This window comes from Solenopsis invicta, chromosome 16, assembly GCF_016802725.1.
Source record: "Solenopsis invicta isolate M01_SB chromosome 16, UNIL_Sinv_3.0, whole genome shotgun sequence".
Lineage (NCBI taxonomy): Eukaryota > Metazoa > Arthropoda > Insecta > Hymenoptera > Formicidae > Solenopsis > Solenopsis invicta.
In genome coordinates this window covers 19,861,071-19,877,969 of record NC_052679.1, presented here as the reverse complement: position 1 = coordinate 19,877,969, position 16,899 = coordinate 19,861,071, and the positions used below count along the sequence as shown (strand labels likewise).

Below are 16,899 nucleotides of genomic sequence, written 5' to 3'. Positions count from 1 at the left end.
ACGTTATAAATTAATTCATACTTGTTACACAAAATTATCATATGTTATCTTATCTGATGTTACACGTAATTTATTTGAATTTATGCACTGATTGCATAATGCACTTGTAGATTTTCTAAAAAATTGTGAAATTATTGAAAAATGTGTAAAAAGCTCTAAGAGATATTAATTAATTTAAGTAAACTAAGAGAATAATATCTTTATTCGACTAAGTATTTTACAAATTCGTGAATCACAATTATCTTCTATCAGATGTGTATGTACAAACATTGTGTTTTTATGAATATAATTATATTCAAACATACACATTGCAGCTAACGTATTTTAAATGTCTTCGCTAATTTTTTGTACAATCAAATCCCACGCATGTCCTGATTCCTCCTACCTGCTAGTCGCCTACCTGCTACCTGTTTCCAACTTTGAATCTTTATTCACTTTGCAGACAAACATGGACCATTGCGTATTTCCAAAAGTATTCATGTGAACATCTAATGCGTCTAAACAATCCAATTAATTTTGCGGAATCTGTAGGCCGTAATTTGCGCGCGGGAATTGTTTTGAGTAACTCACTGTGTGATCCCTTCTCCGTACCAGGAAAAACATCGTGCAATTAAGTTTCCGGTTTATATGCCAAGCCGTAATGTTGTGATAGTCAGTATGAACAAAGCTGTTGAACGAGAATATAGCTTCTAGATTGTAAAAGATAACTCAATGACTTAAGAAAAATAATCCGGCATACTGAAATGTGAGCACAAACGTCAATTTCTTTCAAGCTATCAGTTGATTCTTGCATGATATATTGCATGCCAAAGTTATTTGGAAGTGATATTTGCTAATGTCATAGTGTATCGAGCTGCGTCTTATCAAAACGGTATTATATTCGGCAACAGAAGTCTGTCCAAGTGCAGTTAAACAGTGCAAATGTGTGTAAACAAGTATTCAAATTTTCTGAGAAGATTTAATTGTTAGTTTCATAACTGAATTTTTATTCTGTAAAATTATATTTACATTATAATAAACATTATTAACAATTTTTAATTTGAACAGAAACGTCAACGATAGGCAATTATTTTATATCGTGTCCTTCACGAAAATAATATTAGAATAATTATTTGTACATTTTTTGTTATGTGTATGATAATATTTAAATACAAAAGAAATTATATGTACCTAGTTATTTTTATTACGTTTAGTATGTAAATTAAATATAAAAATTCTAAATTTGTCAAAGGCAAATTCTAAATAAAATTTAATCGTGAATTTTTCTAATTTAATAATGTAAAGCGATTTGTTCTGCGTAAATTTTCATTGGAAGACGTGTTATATTTTTGCTGAAGGACTAAGAAAAGGAAAATGGCGCATTTTGAAAAACTGGACGAGATACATCCTTACTACGCGATTGCCGCTTTCCGAATGTCTCAAAAGCCGGAAGTGAAAGAAGTGACCGTCGCGAGATTCTATTGGAAATTTGCGGCGTTCAACTTTATTAGCAAAAGGTGAAATGAGATGTCATGGCTGTATGTGTCTGTATGTGTGTGTGCGCCTAATACGTATTGATAGAAGAAATTGCACTGCGTTTTAGTATAGTAGCACTGCAATATTTTATGCGCTTTTTCGAAGTCATGCTTTGCAATAAGTTGTATACTTACAATTAGATGTGTGCTCGCATCCAATATGTTTCCTAAAAATTTCCCACATGTTTCTTCCCTTTCTTTCTTTCTCAAAGTCGGATCCATACATTTATTTTAAAAATCTTATTTATGTGTAGTTTATTTCCAAATATTCACAATAATTAGCAAAAAGTGCTGTAATATATGTTTAAGTTAATTAAATTATTTATACTATATGTGTGAAATTTATATTAATTTTAAATTATGTTATAATATGGCGTAGATGTTTGCTAAGTTTATATGTTTCTAAATAAGTTATTAGAGTTTTAAAAACTCTAATAACTAATTGTATACACTAGAATTTTATTTTTACGATGTATTAATGTATTACGTGAACATGTTGACTGTGGTCAGAGAGAGCGCTGTTGTCGCTTATTCTGTCTTTATCGGTCATTAGACGTAAAATAAGAATAAAATGACACAATTCTCTTGAAAAAAAAGTTGATAAACTTGTTTCAAGAAACTGATTACTGATCAGTAACTGATTATATTTTGTCAGTTAACTGATAAAATATCATCAGTTACTGATCAGTAATCAGTTTACTGAAACAAGTTTATCAACTTTTTTTTCAAGGGAATAGCGCTGATAGCATGCTCTGCAAACCGTATTGTTATTTTTATATTGTTACAGATACTACCAATATATACATACGTACATACGTAGATATAATAATGTAAAAAAAAAATAAAATAGATTTTTTATAAAAACGCTTTTATGAAAACGCTAAAAGATATAAACTTTTATAATAGATAAGTGAAAAATAATTAAAAAATGATATCTTATTTCAGAATACAAGAATCAGATGGCGGCTTTTTCGAAAATCTTGGCACGTTGCTCGCAGAAAAAGTTCGTGCCCAGGAGCAAGCAGAAGGTCCGCTTCCAAAAAAGAAAGATGAAACACAAGAAGAAGACGAAGAAGAAGACATCTTAAATGAAGAAGAGTGCATTGAAGAACCAACTGAAGCTTTGCTGGAAACGGATAGCGACAGAGATGAAGATGAGCAAGCTCGGAATTTTTTGGCCGAGTCGATGGGCTTAAATGTGAGTAATAAAACATGTAACTTGTTAATAATGTAAGACATGGGATAAATTATAAAATATATAAAAATAATAAATTAAAATATATAAAATATATATTAAAATTCTTTTAATTTTTTCTCAAATAGTAAGAAAATATCATACTGTAATTTTTTATTATTACGTATCAATAACAAATTAAAATTTAAAAAATTTAAATGATTGTTTTTTTATTGTCAAATGTATAGGAAGTACCATAATCAATTAGATTAAAGAACTAAACTCAAACTAAATTTTAAATTCAAATATAAAATTTGAAATCAATAATGTAGTACATCAAAAAGATAGAAGCTTGATAAATCTTCTCCTGAAGATGATATCGTTCCATTTTAAGATTCTAATTTGAGATAAATTATTTCATCGTCTACTTTGGAATATTAATGACTACTTTCGGCAAGAGAACGAATTCTCACACGTTAACAGCACGTAGAGTAGTGCCTGAAAATATTTCGAGTAGCTCCATACCTACGCATCACCTACGTCAATAGATAACGGGTAGTCTGTTCAAGATCAAACGTATAATTCTGAAGAATCTTTATATAACGAATTCTACACTTACACAACATAACTCAGAACAGATTCGTCGACGTGAGAAAGTAACTTAGGGTGATAATTGCATTAATTTTCTGCCAAATGAAATTAAATTGTAAAAATTTATCGACATATCTCATCATTAATCTATATCTGTACGTATAAACATCTGAGAAAACTTTTTAAAGACTATTTATTATATAACAAATAGAAAAAATTTTAATCATTAAAAATAACATATTGTAATAATTTAAACATTAATATTTGATGGATTTAAAACATTAAAAAATTAATGAACAATAGTTCTTTAATTTTGCCGTCCACATGCTTTACAAATGTGCATGATGCAGCAATTTTATAAACCTGTTAGATGCAATTCCTTATACAAAATGTGTTCTCTCAATTGTTACTGTATAACATATGTAGTTAATTTCTTGTATTCATAGACGTATATGATTCATGCTCCTGTGCATAGGGTCGAAACTTCATATTCGATGTGTACCTACTATTGCATGTCCTGTTAGATTTGATGACCGGCAACAATATTGATTTTTCCAAAGGTCTCAGTTTGGTAGGGAAGGTGGTCGAAGTTAGACGCTTCCTTGCGTTGTCAAGCAAAACACTGTTACAATTTTCTTTATTTTATTTTATTTCCATGTTAGTTTGTTTTTAATAATGTATTGGATCGAATTCAACAAATCAGGTTTTCCTAAAATGGACAGAGAGGAACAGAAATACGTAAGTCTGACATTATTTAAATTATATTATTAGCGCATTATTGTCATTTACATTATAATCAATATTAAATTTAAAAATATTGATTTCATCTGTGCAATTTAAACTCAATTCGCAGAATAATATCTTTTTTTTTTGTATTTTCCCTAATCGCAAATATTTAATCACAAGAAATTCATTGATATAATGAATAGATTCTTTCATTTATTTTTGTTTATCATGCGTAATAAAATGTTTTAATAAAATTTTATTAATTCAAGAAAGACTCGCTTATTCTAAAGATTTAAAGTCAAACTTTGATACAAAATCTATCGCAATTTTCTTAATGTAATATAATTATGTCTGTTTGTGTACATCCTCTGTACGCTGGGGTGTTTACTCTTAATCGAGCAGTTAAATTCAATCTGAAATGAGATCCACGTGTTCGTGCGTTAGCAAATGCACTAATACGAAGTCGTCTAGTCGATGTGCGACGATTCTGATCTGTTGGTCCATCTATTCCTGGCAGTGCACAGTGTGGTGCTCGCCTCCGTCAAGTTCCTGTCTTGTCTTCTCACGCTGATTATCCTGATCGCCTACTCTATCTTCATCGCTAATTGTCCCTTGATTAACTATATTATCAATACTCAAAATATATTTACGCCACAAAATTTTAGAAAAATGGCACGCGCTAAAGTTATTCGTATGTTCCTACGTACAATGAGTGAGTTTAATTAGCCAGAGTGATAACGGAATTATCCTTAAATTAATTCATCTTAAGATAACTTTAATATCTGAGATATTCGGTGAGTTTATGCAAGATATGTGTATTCTAAAATTACATGAGTGATATATAGTTTAACTTAATATGTGTTGTGAATAATGTGCTCTTTAGGAAAGTAAATGAGTGTTGTCAGAACAATTGCAAATATTTAATTGATATAATTTGTCATATTTTGTTTAGGTTACAGATTAATTTTGATGTAAAAGTGAATTATGTTCAAACATATTTAATAAGTACTTTTATGCAAATATACAATATATAAAGAGAAATTAAAATTAAGATGTAAAATAAAATTAAGATTTTAAATCGGAGAGTTATTTAAACAATGAAAAAAAAAAACTAATAAATGTTGATGCAACAATAATTCAGAAAATAATGTACAACATAAATGTGATTTCTTAAAACTTTTTCAGTCAGTTTAACGTCAGTTAACAACTATCAATTAACAACTATTAGCCAGTTTAACACAGTTACAAGTTATAGTACTTTAGTATTTGGAATTTGCTAAATCGTAAAAATAAATCACTACTTGAAAAACCAGATTAAAATACTTCTTTCTTCTGTTCGACAGCCTCTTGAAAAATTGGCAAATTGTCAGGAACGCAGTTTAAAAACGAAACGAATTATATATATAGTGTCGTCACGTTTTTCAATGTCTATAGTAATTTTATTATTTTTATGATTTTAACAATCCCCCTAAAACATAAATCAGTGTTTTTTACTATTATTTGATTGCAAAGTATTTTAATAAAAAAAATTCAAATTTTAAACACCAATAGATTCTTCATTGTAAGCCACCATATAATTAAGCATATAAAAGCACAATGTATTATAAATTATTGTATTAATATTCAAAAGATTAATTACGACCATTATGACGATATAAAATAGTTAACTTCTTAAACGAACTCATTCGAACTCGTCAAAAAATAGAATCGGTATTGGCGTAGGCGTAAGGAGTTGGACCGTCTCAAAATTGCTTAATTCCCCGAAAATTAAACGAGAACGGAATATGAAGGATGAATCTTCATACATTCATACATTCCACTTATCATACAACGGGTGTCTCGTTGTGCCTTGATGGCCAATGAACTAATTGTTAGTATATCAGCTTTCATTGGACGCAATTGTGCGAACGTATAAACGCATTGTGGTTGCACTTGCCCTGTGGGTCATTCTAAACGGGATACGACACAGTTCTTTTGTGCCCAGATTCGCCGATTGTTTTCATGCTACTTATAACGCACAATCACAATGTTGTTTGTTCCTGAGAATCTTTCGCTCTGTCGCTTGTTACAAGCGTACAGTTATGCGTACAGTAAAAAAATATTAGATAACAAAAATAATATAATAAAAAAATTAATAAAGAATTATTAAACATTTATGATTTTAGCAGATTTCGTTTGAACCAGTACCTCCAACCATGTAAATTTAATCTCACTGTCAGAGTCAATTTGCTCTTGGCAACTATATTTGCCCACCGACATTGTGATATTGAAGGTTATGCCCCAATTCTTATAAAATTCTTTATTTTTCACAATCTTTATTAAAAATTAAAAATTTTTATATGAATAGCAGGTTATGTGAAATACATAAAAAATAATCATTACTAGTATCATTACTACATCAAAATTTTAATAACTCAATATGATAGATGTTGATAAAACTACAACTTTGTTATAGTAATCTAAAATATATATGCATATATCTAAAAAAAATTGATAAATTATGGCCAATTAATTTTTTTATTTAATTGTTTATAAAAATCATAAATTTTAATAATTTTGCACAAATTACTTATATTAATTGAGTTTTCAAAATGTTCATAATATTATAATTGTTCTAAAATGTTTATTATAACTGGTGTATTATAAATAAGTCTGTGTGAGTTTAGAAAATATTTCCTTGAAATCAGTGGTTCGAAACTAACTATTTTAAGCATACATGTTACTACATTACTGATCATCTTTCTGTTAGAAGTACATTAAAAGATGTCAAGAAACAGCAATTAAAATAATAAGATGTGAGATATAGTCTAAGTGGTATATTATATAACAGCAGAGATATCATTTCACATATTTTTTAACATATTAATAAAACACATACCGATGTTAGATTACTGAATATTTCTGCTAGAAATACAGATGGTGAGAGATGTTAAAAGATCGCAATTAAAGTAACAACGTAAGATATGCCAAATGATATATTACATAACCGTAGAATCATCATCCTATCATTTAACAGATATTTTAACTTGTTAAAACACATCAGTTAAAACACACACTGATATAGCTGATAATTTCCAGTGTTTACCAACAGTCCAAAACGAATTAAACGTGGCTAACATTGTTTGTTTTTTTAAAGATTACACGGTGTTAAAAAACTTGTTTTTACGCAGATAATTCGACAATAAATTCAGAATTATCTTCTGAATACCTAAAGATTGTCTTCAAGGAAACTTTCAATATTCAATATGCTAGAAAAGTAATTTATTCTCAACATATTAAGATATGACAATCATACGTAATGCAAAATAAATAACGCAATGAGGATTTCAATAATCTTATCCTGTTTGTCATAGCATAATCGTGCACGCTTACTGATATTAACTAGCCCCGTATCACGATTTATGCATGCGTTGATAACAATCGTTGATTTACATACGAACGATTGAATATGCGACGACTCGGCGTATTGTCGATAAGAAAGGTCGTGGCCATTGTAGAAGTTCATCTTTAGTCGGCGAAATGCGTTTAATACCGCAACGAAATTCGTCGATTGTGAGTGCTATAAATCAACATCTTCTGTCTGTCGTCAGTAGCGCGTAAAATGTTTTGGGAAAATTATCATTGGCTAAAGCAATAATTGTTTATTGCTCTCCCCCCATCGAATCTGAGGTCACAGGGGTCAGTGCGCAGAATTTTTTGTTCTCATGTAAGATCCGAATGTGTCTGCGTGAGCAGGTTCAACGTCTAATTGAAGCCGGGTTCGCTGGTGCATGAACGTCATTGTTCTAACCGAACAACATGATCTTCTGTTTTGCATCTCCACGGGACATTGTCGTGACGTTCTAGATTTCTTTTCGCTAGATCTACTGTCCGTTATCATCGTCACAGCTGTTCGAGACGAATCGTCTAAGAAAATTGTCGGGCTGTCGCTTAAAGTACAAGATTTATTTTATGATTCGATCATATATTTAATAATGATTGCGTTGGACATAAATAGTGCGAGTCACGGAGAAACTGCATAAAAATTATAGAACGTGTAATGTGATTATATGACAGTTCTCGTGTGATTGTTAAATTCGAGAAGTGAATAATTACATGAGATTCAATATGGTGAGCACAAATCCGCCGATAGGGACAAACACCCTCAATCGTATGAGAAACACATTTTGTGGAGTGCCAAAGGCTGAAATTGAACGTAGGACTAATGCGCTTTTACAATCCATGACGGTGAGTCTAATTATCCCAAACCGTTGTAATTAATGATGAGAAAAAGTCAAATTATTTACTCGAGAGAAAGAGATATCAGTATTCCCATTGAAAATTTTATGAATCATCCATCCATTGTTATACTTCTTTGTTTGTTAGGTATTTACTTTATTTACATATTCCGCGATTCTAAGTTGTTTTCATTTTTATATTCCAAAAAAATGTTAATATACATTAATGTAACTTTATTTTTAAATATATTATAAATTTGTATTTAGATCAATAATTTTAAACTGTATCTCATGCAATGTGTAAAATATTGATTGATCGTTAATTGATATAAAGTTAATTAATAAAATGTTATGTTGTCATTGTATTATATATGTACATAAACATACGTAAACTGAAAAAAATTTTTTACATTCAAGTAAATATATTTATTTTAACATTATTTCCTTGATTTAAGAAAATATTTTTTAAGTTTAAAAATAAATTATTTTTTAAAATTATTTTTACTAATATTTATTTCAATTAAGGAAACATGATATACAATTAAATATATTTACTTGAACATAAAATACTTTTTTTCTTTAACAGTTTTCTCTTCTTTTCAATAATGTTATTTGTAATGTACTCTCTACAGATCGAAGAGCTTTATGCTGCGCTAGTATATATGACACAACATCAAATTGGCTTCGACGTTTCAAGAGAATGCAGCCAGGAAACTCTTTTGAACCATTTACAAAATGCCTTCAAAATTGATAACATAACACATGAGAGAGTGTTCAAAGAAGCACAAAATCTTGAGGTAATATGTTTTTACAATTTATATAGCTTTACATAGCATCAAATAAAATTGCAATTTTATTATATAATACCTTTTATAATTTTTTCACGTGTAGCCACCAGAACTTCATCTTAATGTTGAAGTGATTGAAGCCAAAGAACTAGCCCCCAAAGATTCTAATGGCAAAAGTGATCCTTTCTGTGCTCTTTATCTCGAATCAGCACCTACCAGAAGATACAATACTGCCGTTAAAACTTGTACACTAAGTCCTGTCTGGGAGGAACATTTTGAATTGTGAGTGAAATATATATTTTCCTATTTTTGTAAAAAAAAAATTTATTTTATTATATCGCATTATATTTTTTAATTAATGTTATTAATATTCCTAAAACATTTAAAAGAAGATATAAATATATGAAATATTTCAACCTTATTAGTTTAATTAATTGCACACAAGAAATTGATTAAATATTGCGTTTAAAATAATCAAAATTTAAATTTTGTAATTTTATAATTTAAAAAAATATTGTATATTAAAATTATTATATTATATTTTGTATATTTAGGCCATTGGAGGATCCTGAAAATGATATCTTAAACCTTGAAGTTTGGTAAGTTATACACACACTGCTCTATGTAATAAATTATTATTAATCATTGATTATTAATTATTTTATGCATTCTCTAGGGATTTTGATGCTGCCGAAACTGTGCCTGAAAAAATGAGTAAAGTTAAAGATATTAAAGGTGTTCGTGGCTTAGTAAAATTAGCCAAAGAAATTGCAGTAACAGCTACAACTGGTAGTCATAATAATGAATTCATTGGTCGATGTCGGATATTGTTGAAGGTATCTACTATAAAATTTAATTTTAAGAATTTATAAAGCATATTTCTATATACATATTTCATTTTCATAAATACATTGCATTATATTTACAATACCTTCAATTAAATTACTAAATTAAAATATAAAGTTATAAATATTAAATATATACATACATATATTAAAGTTTATATTTTCTAGGATATACCTACAACGGGCCATACTATGTGGTATGCTCTAGACAAGAAAAACAAATCTAAACGTCGTGGCGTTGTAAAGCTCCGACTGGCCTTCAGCGCGGAGCATAATGCACAAGTGGCCGCGCAAGAGCATCGGCATCTGCTAAGAGTGCTGCTGCTTCATGAGATTGAAACGGAAAAAATAGAAAAGTATTGTTGGTGTGGCCGTTGGTCGGGACCAGCTGAAGCACTGATTCTTCAACATAGCGCGCAACGTGGCTTATTAGCCAGAAATCTCGCTTTAGCACAATGGGTCGAATATGCAAGGATCCATCAGGAACATCCATTAAGTTTTACAGTCTTCAATAAACTTGTGATCGATTTACTCAGACCATTGGAAAGCGGTCTCTTCTCCTCCGATGAAACAAAACTCTTTTGGAAAGCCACGAAGAAAATAATATTCTCATGCTTGAACAGTATACGAAAAATTAGAAAATTAATTTTGGGCGATAAAAATACTATAGTACAACTATCGTCAATCTTAGGGTAATTACTTATATTCTTACACTTTTATTAATTTTACAATATACAATTATATTAATACAAGTGTTTCTTTATATTAATATTATTAAACGTATTAATTAATATTGATATTTAGTAAGATTTAATATAGAAGAAAATGATTCAAACTATTGAAATAAAATTCTTAAACAAATTTTAATTATTTTAGGATATTATCGTCTATATCTTCTCTAAACGCTCCTGAAGACGTAGATCTTTTTCCCGCTAAAATGTACTTTTGGTTCTCTAAATATGACGATTTAAAAAAAGTAGACATACTCCAAGGATTGGAACACACTATTGCACAAGGCTGCGCCGAATGGTAAGCACAGAATAACCCACATTTTAATATATTTTATTCTTTTCGGCTTTACTAAACATGTATTTTAACATAACAGGTTTGAGCACGTAATAAGCAATAATTCGCCTGACACAGAATCGGATGAAGATGCGCTTAGGTATCATATCAAAATAATTCAACTGATTAGAGCGGATTTACAAAAAGCTATTGATTATTACGACAAATTATTCATAAAGTAAGTTAGTTCGTCTTGAAAGACACTACATACGCAGAATAGTATTATGTATTTAATAACATACGTAATATATAAATTTCAATAACAAATTTTAGGAGAATCAACGTTCCATATGCAAGACTAATGTACATTGCGTATGAAAAGAGAATCAGTGACATGTGCATGATCATTATAGAGGACGTGTGTGCCAGATTGAAACGAATTGAAGTTGATAGCACCGACAACGCGGAATTAAGCTTGGGCACGACATTATTCGAGCTTTACCTCACGCTTCAAAGATACGCTACGTGAGTTTATAAAATGTGAAATTGACGCGGTAACTTTAAACATTTCGCTTATTTCAACGTACAATTTACAGACTTGGTCAGGTACTTTGTGCCGAAGGAGAGTTAGAAGATATGAAAATACAAAATTATTATGATTGGTTCAGAGGCGGTGTCGCACATTGGCTAGAAATCGCAGTGTACAAAGCACTTAAACGCATCGACAGAGCTGTCGAAATTGATACTTTACAAGCAATCGACAATAGTGTTCAGTATAGTTCAAGCGCAGTAGATACATTAACTACATTTTATCAAATCAAAGTTTTCTGGACGCAGCTAGCGTGGCCTGACGTTGAAGGTTCTTATACGTTCATAGCAAGAATAATTGACGTAAGTTTGAGAATATTAACATTGTCCATTTAAATTATAATTAATTTGTAATACACATATTGTCATCAATAAAAAAATTGCTAAATAATTAAAATCAAGAATAATAAAAATAACTTTAAATAACTTATAATAAAATCATTTCTTTGCAGGACATTTGTAAATGTTCCATGGCATATGCCGATAAAATGGCAACGAAAGCGGAGCTGACAACGGAATTGGAACAGCTTTCGCAGAGTAGCGTTTATGAAAAAAGGTTTACAATATCAACGGCCTGGTGCTTTGCTATTAATAATATCGATTTTATCAGAACATCGATCGTACCGTTGACCAAAGACTTAGGATTGCAGAATATTGTGGATGCTTTAGGAGAACACAGGACTCACGAAGAGGCTGATCGTTGTCGACAGACTCTCCAGCTTATCATTGACAACGCCACAGATACTGTGAAGAACAAGATCATAGAGTTGTTGGAAGTTGTAGCCAACAAAATGGCACCTGCAATGAACAGGTGGGTGAACATAACTGAAAAAGTGTCATTTTTTTTTAATTAAAAATTAAGGTTTTAATTTATAATAATTTTTGTAATATAATTTATACATATAATTAATTTTTCTTAATTTAATTTCATTTTAAAATGCCTAAAACAACAATTTTTCTTCCGTTTTCAGATATCTTATGGAGGGTGCCGAATTAATTGGTACGACCAGCAACGCGATGGATCGTCTGCTACAGTATCTAGATAGTAATCTAGAAACTCTGCATGATAATCTCAACGAGGACAACTTTAACAGAGTTCTCCTGGTGATTTGGGAAATCGTGTCACAGACATTGTATAAGCTAGTCAATAGCAATTTAGAAGTAAATGTCAAGAATTCAAGTATATATTTTCTTATCATACTTTATCATACAGAACTTCAGCTTATTCTCATAAAATAATATTGTTATTTGCAGAAACGACGACCACCAGCATTTTATTCAAACTTGCATAAAACTCTCCACACGCTTATCCGATACTTTAACCTCGGTGCCGATGAAGCAGCAAACGTGCAAGTTTTAGAAAAGATCGAACGTCTCTTAGAATTACATGGACTTGAAACTGCCGAGCTCGTACATCGTTATCATCAGGAACGCATGGAGGAACAGAAGGAAATGGAAGAACCTGTTTACGGTCTTGTTAGCGTCAAAGCGTACTTCGTTGATAATACACTGAACATACAAATTTTAAATGCCAGAAATCTTCATTGTTCGGATAGCAATGGTGAGCAAAATAAAATTTTTCTTTGAAAAAATAAACGTTTAACGAAATTTTGCAATGATATAAATTATAAATTATTATATTTGTTGCAAAAGCGATAAAAATAATATTAGAAGGAGACATATAAACAACTTATATAAACACAAAATAAAATTTTGCAATTAACATTAAAAAAGAAGATAATATTATTAGAAGATAATGTGATAAGTGTGTGATAAATGGAAGATCTAATGATACAAGTATATTAAATATAATAATATAAACCAGATGTTTTAAACGCAATGATTAATCTGTTATAAAAATGTATATATTTTCGTGGAAATGAGACATCCATTCTGATATGTTCAATCGCTGGTGAAAACAATCGCGAAATTTAGGTGGAATGACAATTTTTTTCGATTTTATAGGCCATTTTATAAGCAAGCTGTCTACTCTCGAGCGTAAACTGCATTCAAAATCTAAACAAAGAGTCAAAGAGGGGAAGACAAGTATGTAAAAACGAATGTAAAGTGGAGTTCTTCCTCATCAATTGTTGTACGATTCTCTATCAAATTGCTTGCTCTCGCGAAAATAGCATTTTGGGAATGCATGGCACGAACGAATTTGTATTGACGTTTCATAAAAGTAGAAAAATAGTCTGCAATAGATACAATGGTCTTCCCGGCTCAAAAAATTGGATCGTCACTAAATATTGTTTACATCGATTATTTAATATTTGTAATCTCTTATCTATGAGGTTTCTAAACTCACTATTATAAACATCGAAAGTAGTATTTTACATACATTTAATTGAAATTAACGTAACGTAATTAAATTAATCTTAGTAAACCTTATCGATAAGAGTATATTGCGTTAGCCTCCGACAATCACTTTCACCGTGCATGAAGTTTCACAGTGGGTTTTTTAAATGTTAAATCATGTTATATGAATGAATTTCTCGTGTTTATTACAGGCAAATGCGATTCCTACGTGAAGATTAGACTACTGCCTGAGGAGAAATTTGCCGACATTAAAGCGCCGAAGACGCATGTGCAGAAAGAGACGCAGTTTCCGCTGTTTGACGAAACATTTAACATGTTAGTAATGTAACTAATTATTATTGCTCTGAAATTGTTATAGATATAAAGTATAAATGGAATAAAATATTTATGAAATAATTTCAACGTTTGCAGTCCTCTTACTCCGGAACAAAGAGCTTTAGACAACGCTATAGTGGCATTTGAAATAAAGGACAAGGACTTTCTTAGGGCAAGATTTATGGCTGAAGCTTTCCTACCATTTAGTGAGATTTCTGACACTGAACCGGAAACTAGTTTCGCAACTTTAGGACAAATTCATTTGAAACTTTCTCGTCCAACCAAAAAAAGTATGTAATAATGATATTAAATATTAAATAAGCTTTTATTTTGTGATATTATCGAGTTACTCTGTTCGTAATTATATATGGAAAGAACGGTTTTATTAAATAATCTGAAACTTTAGCTGGATAGAGATGTGTCAATAATTTTGTTAGATAAAATAAAATTATTTCCAGATCTGTGTCTATAGTTAAATTTTGAGATAATTCAGCAAACTGTTCTTTCCGTGTAATAATATATCCTTATGGCTTAATATTTTAATTTTAAAGTTCATAGAATATATGTCTGTACTGATCTATGTAATTATGAATATTCGTGTAAATTCATGTCATATTAAATATAAATTTGTATTAATTTAAAGATACGGATATCATTCGCGCATTGGAGCATCGAAAAGGAGACAATCAAGCGATGGACTTTATTTCAAGACTTAATACTAAGACGAACACTAAATGATCCACGTGGAGCTTCAATATCGATCTACGTTTGGATAATTTTCGAAAATATGCAACGGAAAATATATTCACCCAACTCAGTCTATTCAAGACGTGGCAATGTTGATATGTCAGCGTTGTGCTGTCATAGTAAACGCTTGCAGCGCTTGCATAGTGAATATTTCTTGATACTTTGTATACTTTAGCCATCGCGCTGTTATAAATTCCATAACGCGATGCTTACAAGTGTCTTAAGGCTGTGCAGTTTCGATTATTTTTTATACCTTTGTGAGAATTATTAAATATCGCATTTCGAAACTTTTAACCGAAAACTGTAAGGCTGAGTAAGTGCTACTTATAGAGAGGACTATAACTGTATTTGTTAAGGAAAGCAAGAAGTTAATCATGTTCAATAACGATATACTCATAGATACCTTTGTTATATAACTTATATGTTACATATAACTTATATTTGCGATGTAATAGACATTTAGAAACATCTTTTATATTGTATATGTGTAAGTAATATTGTTATACCAGGAAATAAAATATGTATATAGATCTTAATAACATTAAATAATTAAATAATTGATGTTATAATTATACCATTATTAGTATTGTTTTTTTTCAAACAAATCTACCTTTAAAAAATTGTTAATACTTTTGTGTAATACGTATATCTTTAATCTTTATTTATGAGATACATGTGCGTATTTCTAATGCACGACCACGCGGCCTTTTTTAAAACTTGAAACAATTTTTCAATATTATTACCTTATCATTCTTTTGGATAAACAAAAATGATAATAAACCAGTCATTGCGCGTTCGGAAATTTAATTAGACCATTTAATGGTCTAATTAAAAAATTTATTTATATCGGAAGATCCCACGAAATTTCTGCGTCATTTCTTTGCATCGAAGCTGGGACTTCTAAATTGATCCGTGTAGTTTTCTTCGCAGATGAGATTGATAGCTCCCTGTTGTCTTTTAAAGTTCCATAGCATAAAGGCATGTTTCATGCCGGACCTTCTACACGGTTCGCTAAAAGTCACAAGTAAACATATTGAATGAAAAATACGAAATTAATTGCTATACAGTAAAGACAAATATATAGATCACATGTAATTAAAATTTTTTTTAAATAAAGTCTTCTATTTAATATTAAATTTTTTCGTTAACCAAACTTCAATTTTAATTCTGTGAACTTAATGTTTACTCAAAATCAAGTAGGATTTAAATATTTGTCATTTATAATTTTCTAATCCCTAAAGAATATAAATTTTCAGATATCCATTGTTGAACGATCCTAATCAAAAACTTTAATTTTAGCAGTTAATAAAATAATCAATTCTCAGATGAAAGGATTGAATTGTTAATAGTTATAAATTGAGAAAAGAAAATAAGTATAAAAGAAAGTCGGAAACTAGATTATTTGATGTGTACTTACACCACTTGAAAAAAGTCGTTCATGATACACGTGTCATCGTAACAGAACGAATAATAATGAGCTGACACCTAGCTAGAGTCGTCTTTCTCATAGTACTAAAGAGAAGTTTAAGACCCAAAATTCTCCTCGCGACGATTTGTCTTAATTCACACTTAGCACGAACGCGCGACACTTCGTTTTCGACACTCGCGGTACTCACGCACGTCGAAAATTCGGGATACAAGTCAACGGAGAAGATATAAAACACGATTAAACGCAATGCGATTTCGTATCATCGCGAACCGGTTGAAGCAATACGACGGACACGACGATCACGCGAATACAGCATGCAGTTGATACAAACGCCCGATATTTCACTTCACTCTCGACACTCGGCACTCTTGAAAAACTCGCTCGCGTCAAAAACTCATGCGACGAGCATGCGAGTTGAAATGCGCCGCGATACGCTATTGTACATACGCCATGACCTTTCGCCGTGCTCCCTAACCGACCGATTGCTGCTACTGCGTAGCGGCGTGACTGACGCGTGGTCGCGCCTGCGCGCCGCGCCGCTGCGCCACTACCGTCGCCGCTACGCCGTAGCAGCAATCGGTCGGTTAGGGAGCACGGCGGAAGGTCGCGGCGCATTTCAACTCGTATCCTCGTCATCCCAT

The 16,899-nt window shown here is 30.8% G+C and overlaps 1 protein-coding gene across 16 annotated transcripts in view; it reads left to right on the top strand.

Annotated features, from left to right (window-relative positions):
• LOC105194522 (protein unc-13 homolog 4B) overlaps positions 1–15,383 on the top strand; it is a 30,829-nt gene extending 15,446 nt beyond the window's left edge. For 3 of the 16 annotated variants that reach the window (XM_039458375.1, XM_026131478.2, XM_011159469.3), the window contains exons 2-19: positions 1,338–1,496; positions 2,460–2,712; positions 8,855–9,019; positions 9,114–9,292; positions 9,565–9,609; positions 9,687–9,846; positions 10,024–10,547; positions 10,732–10,884; positions 10,961–11,098; positions 11,194–11,385; positions 11,457–11,751; positions 11,901–12,259; positions 12,420–12,609; positions 12,703–13,009; positions 13,414–13,494; positions 13,959–14,082; positions 14,179–14,372; positions 14,726–15,383. In XM_039458375.1, coding sequence (XP_039314309.1) covers positions 1,338–1,496; positions 2,460–2,712; positions 8,855–9,019; positions 9,114–9,292; positions 9,565–9,609; positions 9,687–9,846; positions 10,024–10,547; positions 10,732–10,884; positions 10,961–11,098; positions 11,194–11,385; positions 11,457–11,751; positions 11,901–12,259; positions 12,420–12,609; positions 12,703–13,009; positions 13,414–13,494; positions 13,959–14,082; positions 14,179–14,372; positions 14,726–14,820 — 3,613 coding nt within the window. In that variant the 3' untranslated portion in view covers positions 14,821–15,383. The other 13 variants (XM_026131480.2, XM_039458374.1, XM_011159503.3 and 10 more) reach the window with 11 other exon arrangements.
• Positions 15,384–16,899: the final 1,516 nt, after the last annotated feature.